Consider the following 16,134-nt stretch of genomic DNA (forward strand, 5'->3'; position numbering starts at 1 on the left):
GGATGGATTTTTCGCAGCATTGTAAATAAATGTACGGCAACTTGAGCTGCTCTACTGAAGTGTGTTTCAACGGAGACACACCCAAACGCGGTTTTGGCTAGAAAGGATACAGCTAACGTTACCTCCACTGCGTAACGTTAATTAAAATTTTTTGGTTTAATTATAAATTAGGTTTAGGGTTGGGGTAGGCGTTAGCTTATGTAATTTATTGCTATTTTATGACGAGATTTGGCATCACTTCCGGTCTTAGCTGTCTCCCTTCTAGCTAGGGCTGTTCGATTCTCGGCGGAAGTAGAAGACGATCCGGGTATTTTTCGGCTACATTTTTTGCATACTGAGGATTCAGACATACTATTCATGACTCATTATACTCTATTGGATGGAAGTAGAGGATTTTGGACGCAGTACGGGGTTGGGAATTGAAAGAATCGATTCCAAGAATCATCTTTTACAGATGCAGAATATTTTATGTCGTTACACAGCTCTAAACTGACAAGACAAGAAACCAATGTGATTTACTTGACCAATGACATCGGCTAAGGGGCGGGGCTTGTGCTTATGAAGGCTCTTACAGAGGAGCCGATTCCTTTAATGGTAACGTTACACCTTGGAGTCGAGGACCATTGTTGCTTAGTCGAATAAAGCCAAATAGTGAAATCCGTCGTACAGTACATTGTAAACTATACATTTTAGTCAAACTTTTGCAAAACAGCGGCCCCACTCGACAGATGAATGACTGACTGACGCGGCTTTCTGCTCCTCGCGCTTTATTGTTTAGTTTTTTTTTGTGGCAGAGACACACAATTCATTGATATCGATTAGGATACATATATAAAACATATCTAACAACACTTTCCACTAACGTTATAATCTCACTGACTTCGACTAAGAATTGAGTGTGCACCTGCCGTGCCCCCACGAGGTAGTGTAGTATACATAAGTATATACTATAGTAAACAACTGTACTATACCTATCTACACTGTGATATATTACAATAATTATTACACTTTTTAATGTACTGTGTAACATTCTTTTACATTACTAAAGCAAATGCTTAAATATTGCCGTAACACTGTATTTAATAATTTTACTACAGTTTACCGCAGTACATACTGAAGTATACTACATTATTTGTTCATGTGGTACTGTTTTGTATGTAAACTCGTTGCATGTGTTATTGGGGGATATAAAATGATCTCTTATCATTGTTTTAAGCTCACCATCAGATTCCTGGGGTTCACCTTTTTCTGAAGAATCCTTGTCAGGTGAATCTTCTGTTTTCTCTTTAAATACAGAACAGTATCTTTTTTTAGTCCAAAGAACAATGGCATTCAATACATCATGATAATCTCTATATATATTTAAATTTTTGTGTGGTACAAAGTGAAATAATCGCAGAAGGTGACGTGAAATATACCTGGAGAACTGTTGCTCGTATCATCAGGTGTTTCTGTGTCTTTCTTTTCGACGCTCGCCGAGTCCTTGTCTAGAAGAGTTTTACATTACGTTACATGAATGCAATCGACAGACACTTAAATCCAACGTTTCTTTACAGTTTATTTCATTTCATTTTCATGTTCCCAGAGTTTTGCACTGCTGCCATTGCTCTACCAGTTAAGCTACAAAAACAGATTTACCAGAACAAATTTTTGCTGAATGTTTCAAAATTCCTCCCAAACAATCACAATCCTGACAGCATTAGTGGGAAGTCGTAGTTTGTTGTTTAATGCCGTTAAAGGCTTAACACTAACCCCACAATCTGATTTCTTAAGGATAAGGATCCAGCAAGGACGTTGGTCCTGGATTTTGTCATTTTCAGATTAGGAAAAGTAAGCGTGAGAAAACGTACCTGTGTCATTATCCACCACTTCATCCGTGGCTGTAAAGCAGACAGCAATGTTAAGCAATACTTTGTAAATCGTAAATTACTATGTGTCACACTCTTTATTTCCTTGCACCAGAAAAGGAGAATTTTAAATCATGTGTATTTAGGGACTTGAGCCGGCAAAGCAGTATAACGATATTCAATGTTCTGATGTGCACTGTTATAAGGAAATGCTTGGAATATAATCTAGAATCACCATCTGGACGACTTTAATGGGTCAAAATTTTAAAGTTTCTAAATTGTGAATGCATGAAAGGTGACATTTGTCCTGAATAAATGATGGCTGTTTACATTTGTGTGAACAATTCATGCAAGCTGGCAATTCCTGGCAGACAGAAACATTTTTCAAGAGTTGATAGTTTACCTGTGGATTGCTTTTCTGTAGAGTCTGCGATCTCTGTATCCACATGTTTAGCGTCTGAAACATTCATTTACACATTCATGAATCCCCATCATCATCATGCGTCTCATTTACTTTCCTCGTGTTGTTTCTTGTACAATTCTTACCCGTCTTCTCTTCCGTTGATGGTTTTGCTGTGTTTTCCTCTGTGGTGGATGACAAGTCATTTAGTCAGATTATTTTAAACGAATTGAATTTTAATAGCATTACACAGCATTAATTACTCACCTGAATCATCTGTCTTTAACTCTGATGTGTCTGTATTAGCGTCAGTAGATGTTTCTCCATCTGTAACTTCTTTTGTGTCTGATTTAGAAATTTCTAAAGAAATTTAAGTCAAGAGATGAGAGTGATAAAATAGTTTTGGTCGTTTACAGATATACAACATATATAAGATTAACTTTGCTATTGCAAGATTTGAGTGATATTTCAACATATCTGAATAGGAAGCCTTCGTTCAGTGGCATAAGGATTCATTTTTTTGGATTACTGATTACATAATTTTTGCAAACGTACTGTTATGATGTCATCATTGGTGATCATGTGATGACTGTTTGATGACTTGATTTTTATATCATAGCATGCTAAGGTGCTTGTGTAAATTGATCATACCTGTGGAGTCTGGGCTGTCGGTGGATTCATCCATGCTTGTGTCATCTGAAATGAATCAGATGGGTTATACTTTCATAAATCTCCACAATATATTTCAACAGAGAGTGAAGGAGTTTGAAGAGCTTTGAGTCTTACTGTTTGTGTCTGATGATGTATCGGGAGCACCATCGACTTCTTCAAAAAGAGACAGTAAATCAAATGGAAAGATAAAAGACAGTTTGACACGTGACATGATTTGTATAATCTTAAAATTCATGTATATTTTGGTTTAAAGAAAGAGCATATATTGTGTTATGATACGGTTGTGTTAAATAATTGATTTAGATGCAGTAAGAGGTCAGATATTTTTGTACACTTAAGTTTATTATCTCTGTTTTTCACGACGACACATTGCAGGTTCTGTCGCATCCGCCACTGTGTTATATAGTTCATGTTTATTTTCTGCAGGCCTATTCTCAAAACTTGTTTTTAGCAAAGATTGATAACTCTTTCTTTTAAAGTTGACTCTATCTTTGTACCGTTGACCATTAAAGGGACAGTTCACCCCAAAATGCATATTCGGTCAATGTCACTCACCCTCGTGTTGTTTCCACCCTATAAGAAAGTACTTGTTCCGATGAAAATGGAGAAAGATATTTGGAAGAATGGTAGCAATTTTCAGTTCTGGAACATCATTCACTACCATAGTAGGAAAATAAATGTGTATTTTTTTTAACCCAAAATGAGATATTTTGAAGAATTTGGGGAAAAAAAACAATGGAGCACCAATGATGTCCAGAAACTGAAAATTACTCACATTCTTCCAAATATCTTTCTCTCTGTTCTTCAGAACAAAGTAATTTATACAGGAATGAAATTTCACGAGGGTGAGTAAATGATGACAGAATTTTCCCTTCAAGAGTTAAAGATCTGTTTGTACTTTTGTGGTGCGGTTGTAAATTCTCTATTTCTTTTGTAGACTTCATTTCTGATACTAGGAACTGACCTGGTTTATCTGTAGTGTCACTGGGACCTGAAATGAAAGAGGTGAACTTGTGAATGTGGAGAACGGAGAGATGTGGGGGATGGCAGCACTTACAGACTGTGTTGAACTGACTTGAAGATGATTGACATCAAGAACTTTCAACCCTCTTTTTACCTTGTTTATTCTCTGACGAATCAGTCCCGTCTGAAGGTCCTGCTGAAAGAAGATATGTTTTATATAATTCATTTGAACATCTCTGTAGCATCTGTCTGTGTTTATGTGCTTTATATAAAATATTGAAACAATATTATATATAGGCCTGAAAAAAAAAATTATTTTGTTTTACAGAGAGTCTAGACATTAAATAGTCAAGCTAACCTGAGTCTCCATTCACAGGACTTGAAGTGGGAGGATCTCCATTCTTCTTGGCTAAAAAGACAGAAAGCCGGCTTGTGAATCATCAGCGAACAGTGTCTTCCCACTTTTAAAAACATCTTTATTCTAGAGGTATTTTCACTATTTTTTATATTTTTTTTCTATCAAATGACATGGACTTATTGCAGATTTGTTGTTAAAAATAATTGAGCTGTACTATTGAACTCTATAGAATATGACATACCGCTCAGTGCTGCAGCCTCTGAGAATATAACAGGGAAATGAGATTAAAATACAGAAATTAGAAAAATGAACTGCACATAATCATATAAAATCAACATAAAATCAGCACTCAAATGAGCTTAAAACTTTTAAAAACTTTTATATTTAAATAAATGTAGGCCTATGTTTCTTGAAATCTAAAGTTGTATTTGTGATCCTAAGTCATTTTGCATTTTTAAGAAACGTCTATTTCTCTGTGTCAATCATTTTATGTAAAGCACTTTGGTTAACACTTTAAAGACGAATTCTCACTATTAACAAGTTGCTTATTAGCATGCCTAGTATTAGCATATTGGCTGTTTATAAGCACTTATAAAGCACACATTCTTCATCCCTAATCCTACCCAATACCTAAACCTAACAACTACCTTACTAACTAGTAATAAGCAACAAATTAAAAGTTAACTAAGGAAAAGTCGTAGTTAATAGTTTACTAAAACCGAGAACTGGACCTTTAAATAAATGTGACAGCACCTTAAATTGCCCTTGTGTATGAAATGTGCTATATAAATAAACTTGCCTTGCCTAAATAGAGTTTTCTCATTTTTTTCAGATAAAGGTAGTCACAAATTGCTGACTTTCACACTAAAGAGTTTTAAAGAGAATGTGGACGAACTAAATGAATTTGACCGTATCACAGATTAATGAGAAACATCTTGACTCGGTCACAGATTTTGGTGTCTCCCCTCAAACAAGGAGATGACTGGCCTGTTTTCTTCTTTTTCCACAAGAGAAACATTGACAACAAGATCATTCTTAAATTTGTGTCATTGCTGTTTAGGAGAAACTATTGATCAATTAATGAGATTTCATTTGTAAGAAGCAATGCATTTGTTCTTTTATTGCACGACCATCTACTGTACGTAGAAATGATGATATGTATCACAATTATACAGTAAATATAAAAAGTGCATAAAAAAGCACCAAACGTTCTTACCATCATTGTCTGTTCCATCTGCATAAAAACAGGCCGGAGAAAAGACAGAGGTTAGTGATCTTAATGCATTGAGCTATAAGAGCGAGTCTCCTATAGAGGCCCGGTGTGTTTCTCACAGGTGAACAGAACTCTATTGTGTGGTCTGAGAGCTCTGATTACAGTCTCAGTAGAGAGAGGCAGCAAATGCTTCATGTTACCAAAAGACAAGATCTGTTATTTATCACAGTCATTTAGAGATTAAGGGTTTATCTGAAACTGTATGTATGTAGTCCATACACCGGCAAGTGTAACATGACGTACAAAGGACGTTTTCTTACCCTTTATCGGTGCAGAAAGAGAGACGGCCACTAATGCGAAGACCAACGGAACAACCAGCGTCCTACAGAAGTGGCCAAAGAGAAAATCATTCATGTTTGAAAATAAATAGTATAGAAGACCCAAAAGTTCACATATTTGGGTTGTATTTTGATGAGATGGAAAGAGTTTAATTTGGCATCATTTAGGAACAGTTTCAATTTCTCTTTTATCTTCTTTCCCTAAGAGTTGATATTTTGACATTGAGCCTGATGTCTTGCAATTTGTGACCATGTAAAAAACATCATAGTATGAATTTAACAACATATTTCTCTTGCAGCATTTCCAAATGTTGTGATTTTAATTCCTGTCTTTTTTTGTTAATATCCTGTGGTTTTCATAAAACTTGGTTAGATCCAGATTTTGTGCAACTAAAAAAATGAATCAATTCCCAAAGTAAACTAGATTCAATTAATAAATGTTTCTCTCATCTTCTGTAACAATAAATACAACATAACAACAATGTTTCATTGAAACGAGCTTCTGACAAAAAAACAGATTAATGTGAGTCCATGAGTTGTGATGTACTCACCGGAACAGCATCGCAAAGCCAGTGAAATGCAGAATAAGATTTGCTGTAGTGATGCAGGTTTAAAGCCTGAATAAAGCCGATCTGGGATCTTTTATACCCTCTGTGGTTCGTGGCCTCTGAGGGGGTTGAGCTAAAGACCAAAGGCGTTACATGAGAGCTCCTCAAAGTTCCTCTCATTAAAACAGGGTTAAGAAATCAGGCCGTCCTGCTATTGTTTGTGTTTCCTAACAGCTTTTATAAATATGCTGCTGCTGGTGTTTCTGTCTCAACTGCTGTCCTGCTGCTTCTCCTGAGACGCTGTTTTTCGCTCATTCCATGGTTTTGCTCTTAGAAAGAAAACAAAGGCTTTCTGGGCAGAAAATGTTCTGTTTGTTTCTTTATATTGAAGTTGTCTAGGACAGACTGATCTGTTCTGCAGGGTAAACATTGATCATGAGACATATATTGTTGATCAAATTGATAATTCATTACTCTTTTGTGTTAGAAAGAACATGACCCATTGAATGTCTAATTTGTTTGGTGAATATTTCCTTTTCATGTTTCGTGTTGAATGGGAATGAAATGGCACAAACAAGACATCAACACCAAGTACACACATGCAAAAAAAATGTGTGATTCGTGTTTTAATACATTTGTTATTGGGATTTAAGAATAAGAACACGTATGGTTTTCTTTCAACTTTTGTTTCATATGTTCTGGAAAACCATCGTCAGTGTCACCATTAATCCAAGAAATATCTATATGAAAGCCATTCAGTGAAAATGTATGTGCTTTTCTTAAGCCTGTGAATCTTTTAGCTGAGATGTTAAATGCTCTTGTATTTTGTCTGCTAAATTAATAAATGTAAATTATTGTTTGAACAATTAAGTAATGAATTAATTTAAAAGTATAGTTTTTCAAATGTTCTGATAATAATGTAAAGGATATTACATCACCAGAATTCTAAGATGTTACTGATGGATGCCAGGGCAGTTCCGTGCGGTTGCTAGGGTGTTGGGATTCACAACTGGGTTGTTCCTAGCAAGAACCATTATGATACTTATAAACAGTGCAGATTAGAGTCACATAACGTGATCATGTGACACGTAAAAGGTTTTCATATTTGCCTCTTTATTTATTTTTATTTATTATTTCTTTAGGTATAGTTGAATAATTGTCTGATAACAATCCTTATGTTGCATTTGTAAACAGAAGAACCCTCGAGCAAGACTTTCATCTTCACACACCTGCGGTTGTGCTACACCGGCCGACCTCTTTCAAAGCTTCTGTTTCTCTGCTGAGAGTAGCCGTACGACAAACAAAGCCTCTTTGTAGCTCCATTGAGAAATTTATTGGGCTTAAAAACATGGTTGTCCAGCACTGGAGCGCATATTCCCAGTAAAGGTTAATCATTGCAAACCCATTCACATTTAACACACCACTGGAGTCGTTCATCAATGCGGTGTTAGGTATGTTTTTATATGCAAACGAACAGGAAAACAAGTCAGTGTTAGTGTGGGATGTAAATGAGCTTTTGTTGAGGAAATGAGTCAGGCACTAAATGTCTCATCAGATCTCTATAGGGTCCGGCGGCCTTTCTAAAGGGCTTCTGATGGCCGGTGATTTTGGGGAGTTCCCTGCTGCCTTTCGGCTCTGTTTGGAGATTAGCTGCGTCTAGAGTTTTCTTGAAAGTGTGAGACTGTCGTGGCCATTCCAGGGGGTTTTTGACAGCCTGCGATGATGTAGGTGTGACGTTGCTGCTTGCTAAATGGGGAAACTTGGCTTTTTGACTGCTCACATTACAGTTTTTTTACACTTGTGAGCAAATGATTCTTGCAATGGTTCGGATCTGAAATACAAATAAATATTTGAAATTTGAGTTTGGCTTTGAGTTCATACCATGTACACTGTAAAATAACTGTGATTTTCTGTTCTTTTTTTTTACAGATTTTCCACGTAAAATGTAAAAGCAAAATTTTACAGTATTTTATAGATTTACGGTCAAAAACCAATTACAGAAAAAGACCGCAAATTTACAGGAAAAACAGGGAAAGTGTAATTTTACTGGCGAAAGCCATTATTTTACCGTCTATTTATGGCACCCTAGCTGCCAGAAAATGTCAGTTTCTACAAGAAAAAATATTTCATATATATCCTTGTATCCTATAATTTTACAGAGAAAAAAATGTTTGCGGTATATTTCTGTTTTTTTCTAGTTTACGGTGTATCTAAAGGCTGAGTTCATGTCTTCAAAAGAGACTTGTTTCATCGGCCCATTTACCAACCGTGTGCTTTTATTTTTTAATGTTGATCAACACGTCATATGTTCTCGCCTCTTTCTCCTTTCCATCTCGTGACCGATGATCCAATATGAATGTGAGTTCAGCATGTTTAAGCAGATGACCCCGTGACCTGTTAAACGCTTTCACACGATCCCACAAAACACACATGACTCCATTGTAAGCAATCCTGACTCGGTTCATTTTTAAATAATAAAAATCATTGTTTGTTATCAGGACTTTGTTTAGGTTAGGATTATGGTTAGGTTGTCTGGAGGGAGAGCCGTCGTGAGTTTAGCTGTCATGTCACTTTGAACGTCTCTCTCTCTCTCTCTCTCTCTCTCTCTTGTTTTTCTGTTTATTTGCTTGTCCTGTATTCTCAGTGATCTAACCTTTCACAAAGCATCGCAGTGTAAACGCTCTCCCTCAGAAACGGTCGGTAAAGTGAGGTTAGTTAGTTGGTGGCATGCGTTCCTGCAGCATTGTGTGAGCTTTAGATTTACTTGACGTTTCTGTGGACCACAGCCGGCGATCATTGAAATTCTGTGTTCATCAGCTTAAATCCAACAACACGCTTTAAATACTGCGGTTTGTTGCTCTGTAAACAAAGGAGAAGAATCTAGAAGTCACTTGCTGTGTTCTGATGCAACATTTAAAATAAAATTGCCAGCTGCGTATTTATTTCTCTGTGGCTTAAAATAATTGTGATACATACACATCACATGTTTTATATTGTAAAGTGCACATTGTGTTACACTATATCTGCTTCATTACGCGTGAAGCACTACATGCAACCATTTTCACAGCCTGGCTGTGCGCCGTTATTCTATTCCATTTGATTTGATTCTATTTGGTTGCTAAGGTGTTGTTAGGTGGTTGTTTTCTAGCACGTGTCACAAAGCTCCCCCCTGAGGGTGATATTTTTGTCCATGTTTATTGTTTGTGTCCTTAATTGCAAATCCATGTAGTTTCGAAGTTGTGATGATGTTTTTATCTCTCAAACACAGATGTTGTCGGACGAGTTCATTGAGAATTCGGTAAAGAACCGAAATTTAAATATTGAAGCATTTTGAAGTGTTATAGTAGATGGTTTGGAGTGTTTGTTTGTAGATGTGTACAGAGTCAGATAGTCATGTCCTGTATCTCATCTGTATGAGAGGGAGTCAATGGTAACAGCTTGTGAAATGTAAGAATGTCTTACAGCCCTGCGGAGTAAAAGCCTGTTTGTGCTTAATGTCGCTGATAAATCCATCTCTCTCTGACGTCCATTGAAGTCCATGTCCCATGACGGTGAAGTTATGCAAGACGATTCTGTAAAATAAATTTGACTTGTGTTTATAGTTGTTATATACTCGGAAATGCTGATTGGATCATTATTGCCAGTTGTGTTACCAATGAAATAAACGGCACAGAGGAAAAGCAGAAGTAATATAAAGTCAATTGTTATTATTTCTAGATCTTCCATACATCTCCCATATAGAAAGACATTATTAACTTTCAAAATAAGAATTTGCTCCAGTAGCATCTTGTTAAAGTGATACTTCACCCAAAAATGAACATGCTCTCAGCATTTACTCTCCTTCATGTTGTTCCAAATCTGCATAAATGTCTTTGTTCTGATGAACACAGAGAAAGATATTTGAAAGAATGCTTATGCAGATTTTGCCCCCCATTGACTCCCATAGTAGAAAAAAATACAATGGTAGTCAAAAGTGCTTCCGAAGACTTACATTCTTCAAAATATCTTCTTTTGTGTTCAACAGAACAAAAGAAATTATAAAATAATTTTCCTACTATGGGAGTCAATGGGGGCAGATCTGTTTTTGATTTTCATTTTTGGGTGAAGTATCCCTGTAAGATTTCTATGAATGTTACACATTATGACAGGAATTTCTTAACATTCGTTGGAAATATTCGATTTTTTGTTTTCATTGTATGAGCACTACCAAGTTGAGAATGCTAATGCTTTTCACATTTCCATTGTAATATCTCTCATCACCATAAGGGCGCAGCACAGAGTCTCTTTCCCAACCTAACAAAAAATCCATATTAAAAGAGTATGTATCATCCAAATGAAGAACTTTGAACACGTTCCACGCAGCTTACAGTCGGTGGTGTAAAAAGCATCTGAACTGTTTTCATTGTTTGTACATTGAGGTTTTGATTCCAGTAAGCTCAGAAGCTGATATGAGAGGAGTCCAGCAGTCACAGCGCTGTTAAACACAAGGGCTTCCTTCATTTGAAATAACATGGCCTCCAAAACACGCAACAGGTTGTTCTTCATATTCCTCTGATGTTTGACTACTAGCTGCGCTTTCAAGCTTTTCGTTTCAACTTTTTATTAGACAGAACAGATTAAGGTGTTAAGAAGTTAATGAAATGTGGCTTTACTGTGTATGTTGGTCTGACTGCATTTGTTCGGGGATTTATGGAAACCCGTGTGAGAAGCGGTGGCTTACATCGTCCATACATTTTCCTCCCATAGGGTGACCAAATCTAAAGCTTTTTCCAGAACCTTCAAAGCAACCGGGTGAGATTTATGTAAAAATTCTCTTTTGTCAGAATAGATTTGATACGTAATGCACAATGATAGTTTGTGTGGAATATTTCATACCAAAATGTGAATTTACAAGTTAGATTTTGGCCTCTTTAGCACATAAAGCTCGCGTTGAATTATAATGTTTTATATTATGAAATGTTGCATTTGATGCCGTTTTGAAAAACAGAAATTTGACTTTGTGTTTTGACAAGTTAAAATGTCAAAAATGTACTGATGTTCATTCCACGCAGTAACGTTTTCATATTCATGAATAAAAGTAAAAGAAGTGCACTACAGCTCAGAGAGTTTTCACAATACTCTGTATGTGACGTTTGTGTCTATGAGCAGGATTCTGAGATGGAAATGTTGCGTATAGTTCAGAGAAAGAGAGCCCTCTGGTTTAGTGTGCCAGGTCCGGTTCGGTATGAAAGCAGCCGTGGACGTCACAGGACTCCAAACAGGTATCAGCTTTAGCGTGAGAGAACGGCACGACCTTTCCACAGAAAGACACTCTATAGGCTTAAGTGGACACATACAGTGTAAGGTATAGAGTTCTAGAGGACCACTGAACGACCTAATGTGTGTCGCAGGTATCAGGTGTGTCCGCAGGGAAAGTACTTGATGGTTCTGGATCACATGTTAAGTGAATCATTGTTAGTGTAGCTGAACGAATCTCTTTTTTCACAACTCACTCTATTTCACTAAGAAAGTTCACTTATAAAAGATCATTTCTGCACTGCTTTTGCTTTTATGTTAGTTTAAATGATAACATTTCTATTTATTATTCATGCATTTTGCATTTCTTGTATAAGTCATTGAAAGCTCAAAATTCTTTCTTTCTTTCTTTCTTTCTTTCTACCTTCCTCTCTTTCTTTTTTCTTTATTTCTTTCATTGATTCTTTCTTTCTTTCTCTCTCTCTCTCTCTCTCGCTCTCTCTCTCTTTCTCTCTCTCTTTCTCTTTCCCTCCCTTCCTTCCTTCCTTCCTTCCTCTTTCTTTCTTTCTTTCTTTCTCTCTCTCTCTCTCTCTCTCTCTCCCTCCCTCCCTCCCTCCCTCCCTCCCTTCCTTCCTTTCTTCCTTCCTTCCTCTCTTTCTTTCTTTCTTTCTTTCTTTCATTCTCTCTCTCTCTCTCTCTCTCTCTCTCTCTCTATCTCTATCTATCTTTCCCTCCCTCCCTTCCTTCCTCTTTCTTTCTTTCTTTCTTTCTTTCTCTCTCTCTCTCTCTCTCTCTTTCTCTCTTTCCCTCCCCTTCCTTCCTCTTTCTTTCTTTCTTTCTTTCTTCCTTTTTCTTTCTTTTTTATTGAAGCAAACAATAAACAGTAATGAAGCAACACATTGTTTTTGTTTACCATAGTCATTGCTTTGTGTTTTATTAGGAGTACAATAAAAAGAAAGAAATGCTTCAGAATAACACGTTCTTGATTGTATTATTTAAATTCAATAATTTTAAATACTTTGTTTATAAAAAAAGTTACTGAAAACAAAGATAGAAACACTTTTGATTTAAACACTGACATTGTGAGGAGAGCAAAGGCTTGTGTATTTTGTAAGAGCTAAAAGTCTCGGCACATCTGAGCACATCAGGTTGCCAGCACCAGTGTTTGTCGTCAAGTCTGAGATATTTCGATTCTTATCCCGTAACTTTATCCTGTAATTGATCAAAAACAAAACGAACTGTCTATGAATCTTATTCAATATAAAAATCTAAATAATGTATTGTCTGATCTAAAATGAAGTAATCTCTACAAAGTGTCTGTGTCAGCCTGACCTCTGGGTTGAGTTTGGTAGAATTTTTGGCAAGCACAACAGTGTAGCTCACATTAACAGAGAGTCTGTGCCGAATGTCATAAAACCAAACAAATAGACAAACACAGATAAATCAGTACATCACAGAAGATAAGGTCTAATTCAAGATTCTCAAAACATAAAAAATGCCGCTGCAAACAAAAACAATAATGTTTGTTTTTCTTATATTACTGCCTTGGCATGACGGGTCTTTCTATGATTCCCTGTCAGTTCACGTCTCATGGACGAAGGTTTCTTGATCTCTTTTTTGTGGCAGAGGAGGGTTTGCTGCGCTTGCGTGCTGATGAATTGTGGGATTTGGTTGCCCGTTGGACTGGAACTGGGGCGGGTTTCACCACTGCCACCTCCTCCGAGTCTGGACCTTCGTCCTCTGAAGAGAGAGACACAGAGTTCGCAAAAACGGTACGACTTGTAGATTAACGTTTATTCCCTGTATGTGTTTATTACAATCTGAAATTTACCATCATGGTCTTCCATACTAGATTGAGCTGCATCTAAAAACAAATAAACAAACGTAAGATGTTAATAGCGAATGGGTGAAAACACATTAAAAGAAAATGTTATATAATAAAGTATTTACTATTGTAAACTTTAGTAAAATGAACCTTTAAACCTTAGCATAATAAAAATGAAAGTATACTACATTATTTACTACAATTTGACATTGTTAATACTGGAGAGTACCATAGTGTACATTCACAAAGTGTAATAAAAAAAAAAATGTATAACAGTTTACCGTAGTAAATATTACATTCAATACAGGTTCTCAGCTTTTGCTAATACTACAAAATACTATAGTATACATTTAAAAACTTTAGTCATCTCTAAATTTGGCACAGTTTACTATTGTAAAAACTAAACAACAGTAAAGTACTTTATAATCTTATATTTTTATAAAACATATGCATCAAATAAATTCTACCATGATGTAAATACAGTTTTAAAAGTAAAAAGTTTTCCTAATGCAGTAATTAAACTTTTTAGGGAAAATATAAAAGTAATGTAATAATGCAAAAACAAATGAACTGAATTCTACACTACACATACAGTATTCTAAACCACTGTATATATTGTTTTTCACTGTACATATAATAGTATAATTATTGTATATCATTTAATTGCTCACCGGCTTTGGGTACATCATTTACTTGAGGTGCTGAGAATAGAAAGAGACATTTAGTGTTAATGCCGGTTGTCTTTAACTGCGCTATTTAGTGTGAATTAATAGGAAAATTAAAATTTGAGATTTGTCTTATTTTCTGATACTCACAATTATTTCCTGTCTCTGCACTAGTACTGCTGGCATCTATAAGATGACATAGGAAGATTCATTATTACAAATATTTGTGATGTTTATTTTTACAAATGATTGTCTATAGTTTAATTGAATTAATACTCTTTATTTTTATCATTAACTGTGCTTCATTTGTCATACCTGCAGTTGCTCCATTATGATACAAAAGCTCATCTGGACATGAAGAAAAGAAAAATCACAGATGAGATCTCATTAACATCTTCATTCTATTGGTAGTACAACAATTAAATTGAATGTAAAGCAAATGGAGACTTTTGCTTTCATGTTGTGCTTTTTTTCATTTTACATGAGTCTCTTTACTTTTACCTAAAAGGAGTAGTTAACTTTAAGATTTGTCTCAATTGACTTTCCATAATCATTTTTGTTCCTAGTATGGAAAGTCAATAGGGACAAATTTTGAAGTGAATTACTCCTTGAACACTGTCTCAAACTGTGCTCAGGTTTGCCATTTATATAGGGATTTCAAATCTAATCTAATTAAAAGTCTTTTTTTTTTAAGATTTCTTTTCTGACAAGGAATTTTAGGAGAGATGTCTGAGGATGGAAATAAGATGTGTGTGAGTTTACAGACACCACTAGAGGGCAGACTTATAAAAACTAACACCAGACTGGTCTGCATCTTGAGGAAATCCCTGGCACAGTTCACCCAAAAATACAAATTCTGTTCTCATTTATTCATCCTCATGTGTCTTTTTTTCAGTGGAACACAAAAGAAGAGATTTTGAGAAATGTCTCAATGTTTTCTGTTCATACAATGGAAGTCAATGGGGTATAGTTTTGAATGGTTATTGACATTCCTCAAAACATCTTTTGTGTTCTGAAGAAGAAAGAAAGTGATACAGGTTTTGAATGACATGAGGGAGAGGAAATGATGAAGGGATAAAAAAAGTGTGAACTGCGCTGTGTAAGGCTAGGCTCAGTACTAGTAGTGGATTCCTCGTCACACATGTTTTTTCGTTTCTAAAAATGACAATCCTTCTGTTTATCGTGAACATCGTTTAACAGTTTCGTGCACCGTTTGAACCCCAGACTTTCTAAAACCAGCTTCTCTCCTGCATGTGATGGATGATAAACTCACCGTTGGGGAGGTCGGACAAAGCCAAGTTCATACTTTCTGTGAATAACAGAACAGAAAAGCAGTCGGGTGAGACGCTCCGTCTGTAAAAGTGCAGGTTCTGTGATTCAGAAACAGAATGTGAACACTTACCAGTTGGTGCCTCGTCTGAGGTTGAGTCCTGATCTGTGGTGGAAAATAATCCTTTTCATATATTTTCATAAAATTGTTTAAATTAATATTTACAGGGTGACACGAAAATGTGCTGAATGTTTCAGACTCGATGTGTTTTTACCTGTGGCAAAAATGGCTTGGGACCCTCCATCAGCTATAATGAAAAATCAATATTTCATTGCATTTTTCAGTTTAAAGAAATGCATATGTCATATTATTAACAACGTGAAAACATCTGCACTTCATTTAGTTTATATGTTAAAGGCAATTTATGCATTGCTTTATTATATCAGAACATGTTAAGTAAAATAACAATTCTCTATGATGATACATATTTCATAGGCTTTTGTCTGTCAAAATTCTAGAGGAAAATGATTCTTTCACCTGCTTCAGTGTCTGCTTCGACCAGAACCAGCGCCAACGAGCAGAGGATTAGAATGTACCTGTGACATAACATAAATAATCATTTATTAATACAGACAAAAAGGGCCACCTAATGAAAAACATGTGCGTTGTGCGTGTGATATTGTATAGAGCATTTTGTGAGTCCATTAATAAATAAAAACTTCTGAAAGAAATGTTTAATGCCTCAACATAACTGAATGGTTTTCTTTCTAAAATACATTTCAGGTTCCTACTGTCTTCAG

The 16,134-nt window shown here is 35.8% G+C and overlaps 1 protein-coding gene across 6 annotated transcripts in view; it reads right to left on the minus strand.

Moving 5' to 3' along the window:
- The window catches only part of stm (starmaker), a 73,678-nt gene extending 67,181 nt beyond the window's left edge, over positions 1–6,497 (minus strand). For 2 of the 6 annotated variants that reach the window (XR_008905970.1, XM_056741760.1), the window contains exons 1-15: positions 6,343–6,497; positions 5,774–5,835; positions 5,457–5,474; positions 4,482–4,499; positions 4,241–4,291; positions 4,037–4,078; positions 3,884–3,910; positions 3,034–3,072; positions 2,899–2,943; positions 2,515–2,607; positions 2,394–2,432; positions 2,251–2,304; positions 1,851–1,880; positions 1,419–1,487; positions 1,222–1,284 (exon numbers count right to left, since the gene is read on the minus strand). Coding sequence is in view for 5 of the 6 variants with exons in the window: in XM_056741760.1 (XP_056597738.1) it covers positions 1,222–1,284; positions 1,419–1,487; positions 1,851–1,880; positions 2,251–2,304; positions 2,394–2,432; positions 2,515–2,607; positions 2,899–2,943; positions 3,034–3,072; positions 3,884–3,910; positions 4,037–4,078; positions 4,241–4,291; positions 4,482–4,499; positions 5,457–5,474; positions 5,774–5,835; positions 6,343–6,353 (661 nt within the window). In the remaining variant the exon portion in view is untranslated. The remainder of the gene's footprint in view (positions 1–1,221; positions 1,285–1,418; positions 1,488–1,850; positions 1,881–2,250; positions 2,305–2,393; positions 2,433–2,514; positions 2,608–2,898; positions 2,944–3,033; positions 3,073–3,883; positions 3,911–4,036; positions 4,079–4,240; positions 4,292–4,481; positions 4,500–5,456; positions 5,475–5,773; positions 5,836–6,342) is intronic. The other 4 variants (XM_056741763.1, XM_056741761.1, XM_056741762.1 and 1 more) reach the window with 4 other exon arrangements.
- Positions 6,498–16,134: the final 9,637 nt, after the last annotated feature.

Source organism: Triplophysa dalaica, chromosome 25 (genome assembly GCF_015846415.1).
Source record: "Triplophysa dalaica isolate WHDGS20190420 chromosome 25, ASM1584641v1, whole genome shotgun sequence".
In the NCBI taxonomy this organism is placed as follows: Eukaryota; Metazoa; Chordata; class Actinopteri; order Cypriniformes; family Nemacheilidae; genus Triplophysa; species Triplophysa dalaica.